Here is a 12,822-nt window from a genome sequence, read left to right as displayed (position 1 = left end):
TTTTATGCTGTTAGTAAAGCATGCCAATATATGCAATATCTTCAAATGCCTCAGCAGGAAGCTCTCAAGCATTTTATATGTTACATCAGATGTATGTTTGATTATGGTTTTCATTTCCAAAACAGCTCGTCTCTACAAATACACATTTTTATTGACACTGATTAGGTTGAGGATTCAGTTGATTGTGGACCACCAGAGGTTGTCTTATCTTCCTGGGATCCAATGTAGCGAGCTGGGTCTCCAGGAAACAAGCCACAATTGTGCTCTCTAAGACTGAAGAAGAATAAAAAGTAGTGGCAAGTGCAACCATCAAGATCCTATGGGTACATTATCTTCTTTGAGAACAGCTCTCATCCAACTCTACTCCCGTTATGTACTGGCATAATCTTGTCAGTACACACCTCTCCAAGAATCTGAACTTTCATGCTCGTGCTAAACAAACTGAAATTGATTATCACATTTTCTAAGAGTGCAAAGGAAAATGTGACTTTCAGGTGTCCTTGGTCTAGAATGATCTACTTGCAGATGCCCTCATAAAACCATTGGCAAAGACGTAATTTGGTTGAATCAGGTCCAAGCTAAAGCTAACACGAGTATGAACTTGCGGGGGTGTGTTAAATCAGGTACTCAGTAATAGAAGATCTCGTTATAGTCGGATATTGACTTATTGAGTTACCCAATTGTTGTGTTAATGTACCCCCCATAGTCACCCCGTTTAGCGCTATAAATTAACCTGCACACAACATTAATAAATATTACTTTTGTTCATGTTCTCTCTTTATTTTCTTCTCTTCTTTTCTATCATCTGGTCCTCTCTCTCATTCATTTCTGAGACACCACTATCTCCAGTATTCTCAAATGTTTTATCATCTGATGTTGGACGGCGGGAGGGTGCAGTGGCAGTGATGGTGAGAACGGGTGGGCGTCGGCAAGAACGACCCAATGAATTGGCCAAGGGTAGATGACGGTGGGCGGTTGATGCGGGTGTAGTGCTCGATACTGGCCAGTTACAAAGGGTGGAAGTGGGGCGACACGCTTGCTACAGGCGAGTAGCATGTAGGCTGAGGTAGGGCGACGTACTGACTACCGACGAGCACATGCAAGAGAGACACGAGGCGGCTATAGACAGGCACATTACCAGACATGGTTGTTCTGTTCTGTTCGTTTGAAACAAACAAAAAATTTACACAAAAGAACCGCACAGGGCCTTGTTCTTTGTTCTGTTCTTTTTTCTAAAAAAAGGAACAAAATTCGCACATTCGCACAAATTTGCACATTCACACAAATTCGCACAAATTCACACAAAACTAGAACAAAATTCGCACAAAGCGAGCAAAAGAACTGCACACGGGTCTGTGCGATGTTCTGTTCGAATTCATTTTTGTTCTGTTCGGAAAACCGAACAGAACGAACAATTCGCACAAAAAGAACAGAACGCCCACGTCTAGACAGGCATTGGTGTGGACATGCTACAGGCAGCGGGGATCCTTAGGCAATAACCAGGGTGAACATGAAGACTTCTCAATTCAAAATTCACCATTGTCCACATCAAGGGAGGGAAGTTTTATAGCCTTCTCCTGCGTGACTTTTGGAATTCTAAAAAAGAACAAAAAAAAATCAAAAGGGAAATTTAAAACAACCCTTAGCTCTGTTTGGTTCTTACGAACTGACAAGCATGTTAGGCTTCCTGATTACTCAGTGTTATTTCAAACAAGAGATGAGCTTCGCTACGTGACCAACTAAGCAGCGTCTTTTTTATCAACTAGCATGGCGTAGGCTGAGCCTGGCCAGACTCGACAAGCTAAGCCACGACCTTTTTACCAGTAGGGAGCGTGGCGTAGGCGTCCTTGTTTAGCCTGGGTACAGGGCGGACATTCAAGGGCACTGCCCGCTGTAGGGTGAGCCCGTAGGCCTCCTCCATGTCCAGCTTCTCCGGCGTCAGACCGGGCGGCAGCTCCCAATCAAAAGCATGTACCAGGGTCGCGGTCAAGAACTGCACCACGCGCAGTCCCAAACTCATACCGACGCAGACACGCCGCCCAGCGCCGAAGGGAATGAGCTCAAAGTCGGTTCCCTTCACGTCAGCATCGGCGTGGTCGCCGCCGGGAAGGAACCTACTTGGCAGGAATTCAAGAGGGCGGGGCCACTCGTCGGGGTCTCTCGCAATAGCCCAGACGTTTACGAGGAGGGTGGCGTTCTTGGGTATGTGATATCCGTTGATCTCGCAGCTCTCTGCTGCCATGCGAGGTAGAGAGAGAGGAGTCGGGGGGTGAAGTCGAAAGACCTCCTTCACCACGGCTTGCAGGTAGATTAGACTGTTCAAGTCTGAGTCGGACACCAGGCGGGATTTCCCTACCACCGCGTCTATCTCTTCCCTTGCCGCCTTGAGGATGCTCGGGTGACGTATCAGCTCCGCCATGGCCCATTCTACCGTGCTCGATGTCGTGTCTGTTCCCGCCGTGAACAAGTTCTACAGACACACGGAGGAAATAAAAGGAGAATCCCAGCGGGAAAAAACTGCATGTCGGGCGAGAGATCCGAACGATCAATCGAAACCTTTGATCGATCATCATGGCGAAATCGTCGTCGTCGTCCAAAAACCTAATATGACGGGACCAAGGAGGGGTAGAGAAACGCACCAAAAGAACGGCCTTGATCTCGACGTCGGAGATGACGGTCCCTTCCTTGTCGATGGGCTGGCCTCTCATCCCCATCATCGAACTGAGCAGGTCATTCCCCGTTCCCACGTTTGCCTCGTGCGACTTCATGATAGAGTTCAGCAACTCGTCGTAGCGGCGGTGAAGTCCCTTCATCTTCGCGACGACTCCCTGCGGGTCGGCCCACGCCAGCCACGGCACGAAGTCTCCCACGTTGAACACGCCCGCCACCTGCATCAACTCCACCACCATCTTCTTAAACTCCTCCGCCTCCTTTCCCAGCCCATTTCCGAACACTCTCCTCCCCATCACCGCCCTCGACAGCGCGTTAACGGCGCAAACGTTCACCATCTGTCCGAGCTCTACCGAGCCGCCAGCGAGAAGAGCTCGAACCAGCTCGGCCGCCTCCTCTTCTCTGACTTGGCTGAACTCGTCCATGGCCTTGGCGGTGAAGAGCCGGACCGAGCAGATTCTACGTAGCGCGCGCCACAGCGAGCCGTGCGGCGCGAAGACCATGTCGCGGTAATTGTAAGCGACGTGCTCGGCGCCGGAGTTGGGCGGGCGGTTGGAGAAGTTGGCGTCGTGGGTCTTGAGGAAAGCGGCAGCGACGGACGCCGAAGCAGCAACGACGACGTGGACGCTGCCGAAGTGGAGGCTGAACAAAGGGCCGTGCTTGCGGGAGAGAGAGGAGAGTGTCTGGTGTGGCTTGGCGCCGAGCTGGGGGAGGTTTCCGAGGATAGGCCATCCCTTTGGCCCTGGCGGAAGAGGAGCGCGTCGGCTAAGTGTTAAGAGAGATAGCAAGCGCTGTACGAGGAGCGCAAGCAGGACTGTGGTGCCGACGAGCAGTATCCAGTAGGCAGCCATGGTTCGAGGCAGATAGCTCGATCGCTCTTCATGTTGTTTTATATACACTTCTCAACCTATCAAAAATTCCTGTATCTTCTTTGATTCATCACCTTTTTCCCTGTGGGGAGGTGAATGAACGGTGGATAGGCCTTACACGGCGACTTGTTCGGTAGCAGGGACGGAGATGGTGTTCAGAAACAAAGGGAGTAGTAGATGAAGCAAACGGTGAAGAACTTGGACACATCGTCAAAGACATGTTAAGGCGCCAGAGAGGGCACGGGCTGTGCTCGGCCGTGGCCATTGCAGTTATTTTCTGTACTGCGATTGCAGTTATAGATAGGAGTGTCAGTATCCAATATTGGACAACCGATATCCAATACATCCAATAAACAGCGCACAAATTTTTAAAATATATTAATACCTCATATTATAATCAAAACAGATAAGGGATATCGTCACTGAAGCAACCGATTCAGCATCCGTCCCAATGCCGGTCATCCCGGGTATGGGACGGGCGAACACTAGGACTTACACCATGAAGGGAGAGAAGGCGTCTCTCAAAAATGGTTGAAATGGTGATTCCCTAAGAAAGATCTCGTTCTATACCTTTTTGGATAGAAATCTCACCTCTCCATAAGTAATATTTTTATACCCGTGGGTAAAATATGAACCAGAAGACCAATCAAAAGTACCTTAAGACATTAACTATCACAGGACAATAGCATAAAATTAGCGGCGGGTTAAAGGTTGACAACTTCAATGTAAAGTAAATTCGAAATTCCTTGGTTTTTCATTCATGAAGAGCCATAAATATTGCCACGAGGTTTTGATAATACATTAAGTAAAAAGAATAACGATTGATCAAACGTAAAAATGATACAAAATCAAGTACTTTATGTAGTTTCCAGCATATTCCGCTTGTGGCATATTATCAATGCTTCGATGTGAAAGTATGACCGTATTTAACATCACTTCGGTTAATTTTTATGATTGATAATCTTCTAGAAAAACACTGCGAAATTATCATTCAATTCGTTCACATGTATGAGCTTGGGCATTTTTTATAGAGTTTTTCGATGAAAAAACAGAGAATTAAGGAAGAATCTACCGAAAGGATTATTAATCTCAAAGTAAAACTTCTAAAGAAGCAACACCCATCTTATGAGCCCTAGCTTTGGTTTTGATTAGTCTGCACACGCAAGGATTTTAGTCCAGATGATCTAAAATCAGACATTAAATATGATAAAAACCATGATCAATAACTTCTTCCTGGTAGCAATGCCATTTAACTGGACGTCGAGGATAATTTTGGTGTCGTAATTACTAACAACTCATTATTTCTCGTTTGATCTAAGACAGTTCGATTCACATTCAAATGCATCAAACATAATCCCAAAAGGGAGATGCATGTTAGGTCCTTTCCAAATTTGATCCTTGTTCCCTCGGAAATATCGCCGTTAAGAAGATATACAAACCAAAGATAAGATTTATAGGACTGGATACATACACGGGACGATAATTGATTATTTTCCCAATGATAATCTATGTCGACCTACAGGTATGAGTGATACCAACCTTAAATTAATCTTCAACTCTGAAATATTATTTTCTGACTTAGAAAACTAATTTCTATAAGAACTGAATGACAGAAAATTCTGTAAAAATACGCAAAAATGTGAAAATAAGAATATCATTCTAAAAATATAACAAATTGTTTTAATACTAGATAGCATGCATATTTGATCTACTTAATGATAATAAACGCATGAAATATGTGATATTAGTATTATAATTTGCGTGCTATTCGTGATTATTAGTTTCCTTGGTTATGTTCTGCCATATTCCCTTGGGCAGACAGCAAACTGCCCCCCTTACTCCCTTTGGGCAAGCTTTCATCTTTAGTGTCTTTCCATCCTGGTCACCACCACACCTCGAGTATGCATTCTCAATCTCTGTGTGCATTCATCCCTAGAAACATGCAACAGTTCCAACACAGTTTAAATTTCCTACGGTAAGCTATAACTCTTTGCGAGTCAATTCCAGACTAACAACAAGATGTTTATCAACTCTTCAAGAGTTAACTGCACAATGTTTCTTGAGTCTACCAAGAATCTTCCAAGTCAGCAACGATACATTTTAGAGTCAAAACTAAGATCAAAGAAATAAATATTATACCCATTTTTTCTCGAATATCAATCAATACGTAGTATGAACCAACCTATAGTCACAATGAAGATCAATGTTTCCCAATACAGTCTCTCTTAAATGTATGATGAACAATGCTCAATCACTTTCCATGGATAATGATGTTAAACATCAAATAATTATCTCAGTAATACTGTCACTGAATCCTCCTTCATCAGTATCTTTTCACATGGTATGTATCTCTCAAATCTATTGTCTAATCACTGTCTAATTTTTCCAATCTCAGAGATCTTATCAATCATGTTTACTTTTCAATTTTTTTCCTAATAATACTTGGAAATAACTTTCTAGAATATTATCAACAAATAATCAAATTCTCTTTAATAAATTAATCTCATCACAAAATATTTCTTACATTGATTTACAAATTTATACAAGTCCCCATGTATATAAAATACTTACTGATAGAATTGAATTCCATTTTTTGAAAAATTTATATCAAACATAAATTACAATTTTGAATATCACGCACGGTTATGTAAATTAATTAATTTCTGTTGGTTTATTTCTGTACTGAAAACCTATATGAAAATAAATATTATTTTCATAGATAAATTTAATGACTACATATTCAAAAAATATTAATTTTTAATTGATAAATTTATAGTTTGATTATTTTAAAAATAATCTATAATTTTTCATAAGATGAACAAAATAATCTACTGAATTGTTGTATATCCCAAAGTCAAAATTTTAAGAAATTGAATGATGTTTATGTTTCTAAATTGAAATGCTAAAGTAAAATTGGGAATTTTATACTAACCTATTTCCTATGTTCATTTCAGTTAAATATTAATGGTGAAATTCATATTTTATTACACATATAAAATTTCCAATAGAATAATAACATGATAGGAGGAAAAACGACTCTATGAAACTTGAAGGCTAATTTTGAATATAATAAATGGACATAATTTCAGTGTAAAGCACAGAAGGGGCTAATATTTAGAATTATTTATTGAAATTTAAATGATTCAATTAGTTTAATTAAGACATGTAAACTATGACCTAAGAGAGAGGTAATGAATTAGGGTTTTTTAAATTTCATTCAGCCTAATTTAGTTAACTATGTGAAATACAGTCTAACTATTTAATGAATTATATAGACTCAGTTATTTTTTTACAGTTTGGATTAGTCTTCAATGATATTTGTAGGTTTCCAGCCTGAGGCGATGATGAGACTTAACCATGTTTATGTGAATGCCCTCCAAGAAAATGAAAGAAAAGTCTAGTGAAGCTCTATCATCCTAGGCCACCAAATTCTTTCATGGAATGGAGATGCTTGAACTTCTTTGTCTCGATCCCCAAGCATTGTCTTTTTCAGCACACAAAGTCTTCTTGGATACAATTAAATTATGTAATTAATTTAATATAAATAGTCACAAGTATGTAAATAGTTTCAACCAGATAGATTTGTCTAAGACATTCAATAATTAATAACAATTGGATAGTCTAGATATTCAATACTTTTAACATTCGATCAAGTATAACATTATGGTTCAATATAATTGGATTTTGCATATCTCTTGATTACATTTTCCCTTCTAGTTATCTCTATATCATCTTAAATATTGATGCATGTGTAATATTTCTAAGAATCATTACTAGTTGCAGATGTGTAGAAATCTAAAATTTTTTGTTTGGAATCTCATCTGAGTGCTCTTGGATGTTTCCTCCTCTTGCTTGTAAATTTCAATATATAGAAGGAAAAATTATGGATAAAATATCATTGGACTCAGGAGAATCTGAAGAATAATGAGAATTTTATTATGTGATTGTTTGAGTAAATCTCTTGTAAATTGTCTCACAACCTGGCTATTTCATTTTCTCTATGATTTTGTGATGTTCCCCTTTTTTTTCCTGTAACTTGTCCAATCCAGCATCAAATGGAAAGATTTTAGATCATATGGATCTTTGTCAATGTTAGAAATTAATTTTATTTCAATAAATTTCAGATATTGCTAAAATCTCTTTACGATTATCGTTAGGCCAATCTTGCTTATGGTGCAAATCTTAAGTCACAGTGTTATCTTCTTATTAATGTCTTCAATACTGGATCAAATGGTATGATTATAGAACCAGTGTATTCTTATTATTATTATTAGAATTAACTCATATGCACCATAAAAATTCAAAAAAATAAGAGAAAAAATCTCAAAATGATGATTTTCAGACCAATGTTTCTGACTATGCAAATTCTCGGGCACACGCTAGTTCTTCTTGTTCAAACCTGTATAAAAATATGATACAAAATCCTAAGGATATGGAATGATGTTTAATAAAATTGGTTTTAAAAACTTAATAAAAACAAGCTGCAAATTTCAGCAGGAACGATCTGATTCTTTCTCTTCATAGTGCAATTTTTCATCAAGAGAGCAGGATAATAGTTGATTGAAAAAATTCCAAATGTCAAATGTATTGAATGTGATAGAGAAAAATATGACTGAATGACTGCTAAAAGTTTCAATTACAATAGTTATAACTTTGCCATTTACTTTGTAAGGCATAAAAGATAAAACCATTCATGGCCTTTCCTCCATGAATTTAACATTAAAAAATGTATTTAAAACATGGTATATATATGTAATCAGATCATTAAAAATGTTACATATAATTACATTTATTGATCTATATTTAATTTACGTAAAATAATCAATTAGTTAAAGTATAAGTATCTATTGTAGGTAAATAAGTCCATTTAAGACCTAATGGTTCATTGGTCAAGTGGTTTCTGATCAATATAAATATTTACCAAAGACATTAGACCTAATTATCAACATATCTTAAAAATATTGAGTCTTAATTTGTTGATTTGGTGCATTGACTGGATAGTCAGACACCACATGTCGATATACATGAAAGTCATCCAATGCATGCACGAGTAGCATAGTTTGATCCATATAAAAATGGTTATATTCATATGCCTAATTCCTGCTATGAAAAAATATTTCTGGTCTGATGTAAAATCATTCACTGATGGTTTAGTTGGCATAATCCACTTTCAACATTCACCAAAAGTCATATTTAGGAATTTTACAAAATTCACTGATAATTAATCTTAAAATTATTTATGGAATAACACGAAATCATAAAATTGGGCATATATTAATGTTCTCAAGAAGAAAAAAATTGAAATATTTGTGTCATATGGAAAATATTTTATGAAAACTGCTGTACACACAAAAATATCATTATGTAACTTAACCAGGATCAAGAAAATTAGTGCATAACTTAAAAAATCTTAAAAAATCCATGCAGAAATAGGAAATCACAACAATAGGCATTCACATGAATATTTGAGACAGACTTTCCAAGAAACTTAATAAGACTGATCATTCTAATACCATGTCAATATCTATGAACATGTCTAATTTATTAAATCAAGAAATAAGACCACAAATCTATAGATAAAATATTTCAGACATGTCAAGAATGAATGAAATAGCATCATAAATATTTCGATGTTTTGGAAATTTTCAAGATGATAAAATTATTGATGGAGTTATTAAAAATTAAACCAAACCAGTTTTTAATAATGATTTCCATAAGGGTACATCCAAGTGAAGGTTTCCAATCATTATCACATGTATGCATTTGATGAGCTATAACTTATATAGTTGTAAATGTTTTATTTCAGTTAAAACCATGTCAATAGTTCTGCATAATCAGAAAATTCATAAGTTCATTCACCTTAAACATTTAAATATGATTTTAAAGCTGCATGACCCAAAAGATATTTTAGAAGTCCGCTAATTCTAAACATTTGGACGATGACAAAGAGTCCCTATTCTTCTCGAAAATAATTTTCTTCCACCAATTGCCACTTTTCAACCATTGGCTGATTCAGCAGAATAATACCCACTATTTTTTCTCCTTGAGTCAAAAGTACCACATTTACGAGCTTTCTCAATAGCAAAAATTGTACTGATTCATATTTTAATACCTTTTTAAATTCTATTTCTCCATATATCCCTCATTTATAGATATTCAATATTTCATTGAGTTAAATATTAGTATCATGATTTTTCTTATTGTTCGAAGTAATGGTGAAGACTAAAAAAGAATCAAATATAAAAAAGTGGTTTGTCATTATGACACTCTTATTCATAATGCCTAAATTAATGAAGAATATTTTTACCTTTTAAAATTAGTTTCTGTATGAAATTAATATAAAAAATTTTGTCCAAGTACTATAAAATTATGAAAAATCATAATATAATTTGACATATATATAAATCCCCCAAAAAATTAATAAATACCAAAATTAATTGTTTTACTTATAACATTAGTTTCTATGTTTCATTTCACAAGATTCCAGAAAATAACCATATATGAGGAAAAATTAGTATCGTTCTAAATATAATGAACCGATAAATAAAACCAAAAAATATATTTTATGGTTTGTAAAATTATTTTAGTTTTGAAATTCATATTATAAAATTCAACTATAGTACCATAAAATTGGGAAAATTTGGACATTCATTCTGAAAGTGTGAAAATTTTTTTAGGCTTCAATATCATGACTCTATAATGATTTCAAGGAAAATATGCACCTGAGATGCATGAATTTCACAATAAAATAACATGTTATTTGTGATTGTGAAATGTCATGTAGTAATCTTCTAAAAAAAGGAATATATCATTATAAAATAACTTATTGAGATTGCTTTCCTTTATCCTTGAGATGACGTTGACATCCACTTTCCATTTTGTCATAAAATGAGTGAGGTTCTCCGAAATAAGCATGTATAGTGGCTAACATTTTCAATACCATTTTGATAATCGTATCTCTCATTATTTTGTTATTTTTGTACTGTTTAAAGCTTCTTGGTGTTTCTTACACATCAGATGATGACTTCTTCATATATGAGCGATAAACAAAAAAATGCGTACACGTGAAACACAACTAGGGTATGCAGTTCTGATTGAAGAAACACGACAGGCTCTGTGCCAAGCATGTAGTTTTGATCCTCCAATTTAGTTCTTCGTATATATGTGAAGGAGAATTCACCAATTGTTGGACTTTAAAACCTTTTTTATAAGAAACATGAGCTGGATTTTGATCTTCATGAGATTGGTTATATTTCACCTGTTGATGAATGTTATGAATTAGTATTTAAACCATATTAAATAAGAATCATTGATTGGTACAATTGTTTATCACACTTGGTTAAAAAGCCAACCCTGTGACACTACCATGCATCAGATTACGGCTAAAGGCCTGTAGTCATGAATCCAGATAGCAGCATGCTTTCTTTCTTCGCAATTGTTATTCCAAAAGAAGAGTCTAGTGTAGCTCCTTAGGTCTTGATAGGGGTGTAACCATGACAACATAATAAATCTCAGCTTATCTGGATAAAATCACGCACCATCGATGAAATCACATGGAAGTACTTTGGTTATGATAGTAATATGAGAACCATGAGTTTTGTCCCATGCTACATAAATATTTTATCAAGGTATTTTATAAAAATTAAACATTAAAGTGTTCATAATTTAAAGGAACATATATCAGACATCAATAGATAAACTTTTAGTGGCTAATGAAAGGATGTGATCAACACATTTATATAGAATGATCTATATTGAAAGAAGTTTTGAAGAGATTACAACTATCTTATCACAAAGACTCTAAGATCTTTTATTCTTTCTTCTTTTACTATGTGGTCCATTGGCCTGGGATAATATATAAATGGACCAATGAGAGGAAACAAATGAAGCAGGTATGTTTTAACTGTCTTTTTCTGGATGTTAGCAGTGATATCGCCATTCATTTGCTCTCTACTCATTCTAAATAGGATTTCATTTAAGATTTTTCAAAACACAAAACATTAATATTCTTGGATATAATGCAGCAATCAAAGAAATATCCTTTTAGTTATTGATCTTATTTTTTAAATCAACGATACATGTTATCTTGAGAAGGATTTTGTAAAAAACTTGTGAGCTTTGGTTTTTGTAACATTAAAGTATTGAGATGAACAATTATTCTAATATTGAAACTCTCGGGTCAGTTGGATCCTCTAGGGTTAATACAGAGCAAGAATAAAGAGATCTTATTAGGATCATATTTCTTCAAGAATTGTTCAACGTAAAGTGGGTTTCCACTAAACATTTGATTGAGTATTCTATTTACGGGGAAAAAATGCGTACACAGACGAGAGAGAGCATGATTGAAGATTAAATAAGCCCGAGAAGGAAAATAAGTGATACACGCATGTGCGCTCTAAAAAAATGTGGTTTAGGTGTTTTAAAATATGAATTTTTGACACTCTAATTAATATATCCAACTATTATAATGCATTTAGATCATCATCAAAAATGAGAAAGTTCTAAATATTATAAGGTCATCTAAATTTAACCATTACAGACCTCCTCATATATCAGTATTGGATATTATACGTGGTGCTCGCGTTGGTCTGGAGTCCCAGAACAGTGGCATGAAGTCAATCAAACAAGATCGATTAAGGAAAACTCTTTCTCCAATCCGATGTAACAATCAGATACCAGAACAAGCTTCAGATCCTGGGACAATGGTGGAGTAAGCGGGAGACCAAAATGAATCAGGAAGAAAGATATAGATGATAACTTTCTTGAAATAATTTACCTCAAGGGTAGCCGTTTCCTGAGGAAGATCCATACTAGTGATCAATTTAGTAGAGAAGCTCACTCTCTTCAGACCCAAGAGCTCTGAATCTTTTGTGTCACTCAGAACCAGCCACCATGCTTCGTCCTTCACCTGAAAACAAAAGGCAACCATATGAACCTTGACCACTGAATAAATTATATAGAAATTAACATGATTGAAGTCATCAAAGCAAACCTTGGGGAATCTTGGTGTAAATGCAGTTGCCTTGTGGCTTGAGTTCTTCCGATCCAAACTGATGATGAGATGTTGTTTCTTGGAACGCTCATTATGTTGTTTCTTAGACAGCTTTATCTTTACTTCAACACGAGGATAGTTCTGGAGTTCCTGAAAATGACCACAATCACAAAATTTAATCTCCAATTTCTCAGAAGCATGAAGTGCTTTTGATGTACTCCAATTTCTCAGACATGCAGAGCATCAGGGGCTAGAACTATTTCACTATGACCGGCCAGAATAGATTAGACA

The 12,822-nt window shown here is 36.4% G+C and overlaps 2 protein-coding genes across 8 annotated transcripts in view; both read right to left on the bottom strand.

Annotated features, from left to right (window-relative positions):
- Positions 1-1,617: 1,617 nt before the first annotated feature.
- On the bottom strand, positions 1,618-3,626 carry TT7 (Cytochrome P450 superfamily protein). Its single transcript, XM_078574077.1, has 2 exons — positions 2,640-3,626; positions 1,618-2,470 (listed from the first exon to the last, which is right to left on the bottom strand). Exons 1-2 carry the CDS (start codon positions 3,519-3,521, stop codon positions 1,802-1,804), a joined length of 1,551 nt encoding a protein of 516 aa, XP_078430203.1. The 5' UTR covers positions 3,522-3,626; the 3' UTR covers positions 1,618-1,801.
- An 8,394-nt stretch (positions 3,627-12,020) lies between these two features.
- The window catches only part of LOC144702153 (U5 small nuclear ribonucleoprotein helicase), a 76,843-nt gene continuing 76,041 nt past the window's right edge, over positions 12,021-12,822 (bottom strand). For all 7 annotated transcript variants that reach the window (XM_078574063.1, XM_078574067.1, XM_078574066.1 and 4 more), the window contains 3 exons: positions 12,532-12,681; positions 12,316-12,447; positions 12,021-12,233 (listed from right to left, as the gene is read on the bottom strand). In XM_078574063.1, the coding sequence (XP_078430189.1) occupies positions 12,159-12,233; positions 12,316-12,447; positions 12,532-12,681 (357 nt within the window). In that variant the 3' untranslated portion in view covers positions 12,021-12,158. The remainder of the gene's footprint in view (positions 12,234-12,315; positions 12,448-12,531; positions 12,682-12,822) is intronic.

This window comes from Wolffia australiana, chromosome 4 (genome assembly GCF_029677425.1).
Source record: "Wolffia australiana isolate 7733 chromosome 4, ASM2967742v1".
NCBI classification, from domain to species: Eukaryota; Viridiplantae; Streptophyta; class Magnoliopsida; order Alismatales; family Araceae; genus Wolffia; species Wolffia australiana.
The sequence above is the reverse complement of the archived record's forward strand: the minus strand, read 5'-3'. Positions and strand labels throughout refer to the sequence as shown.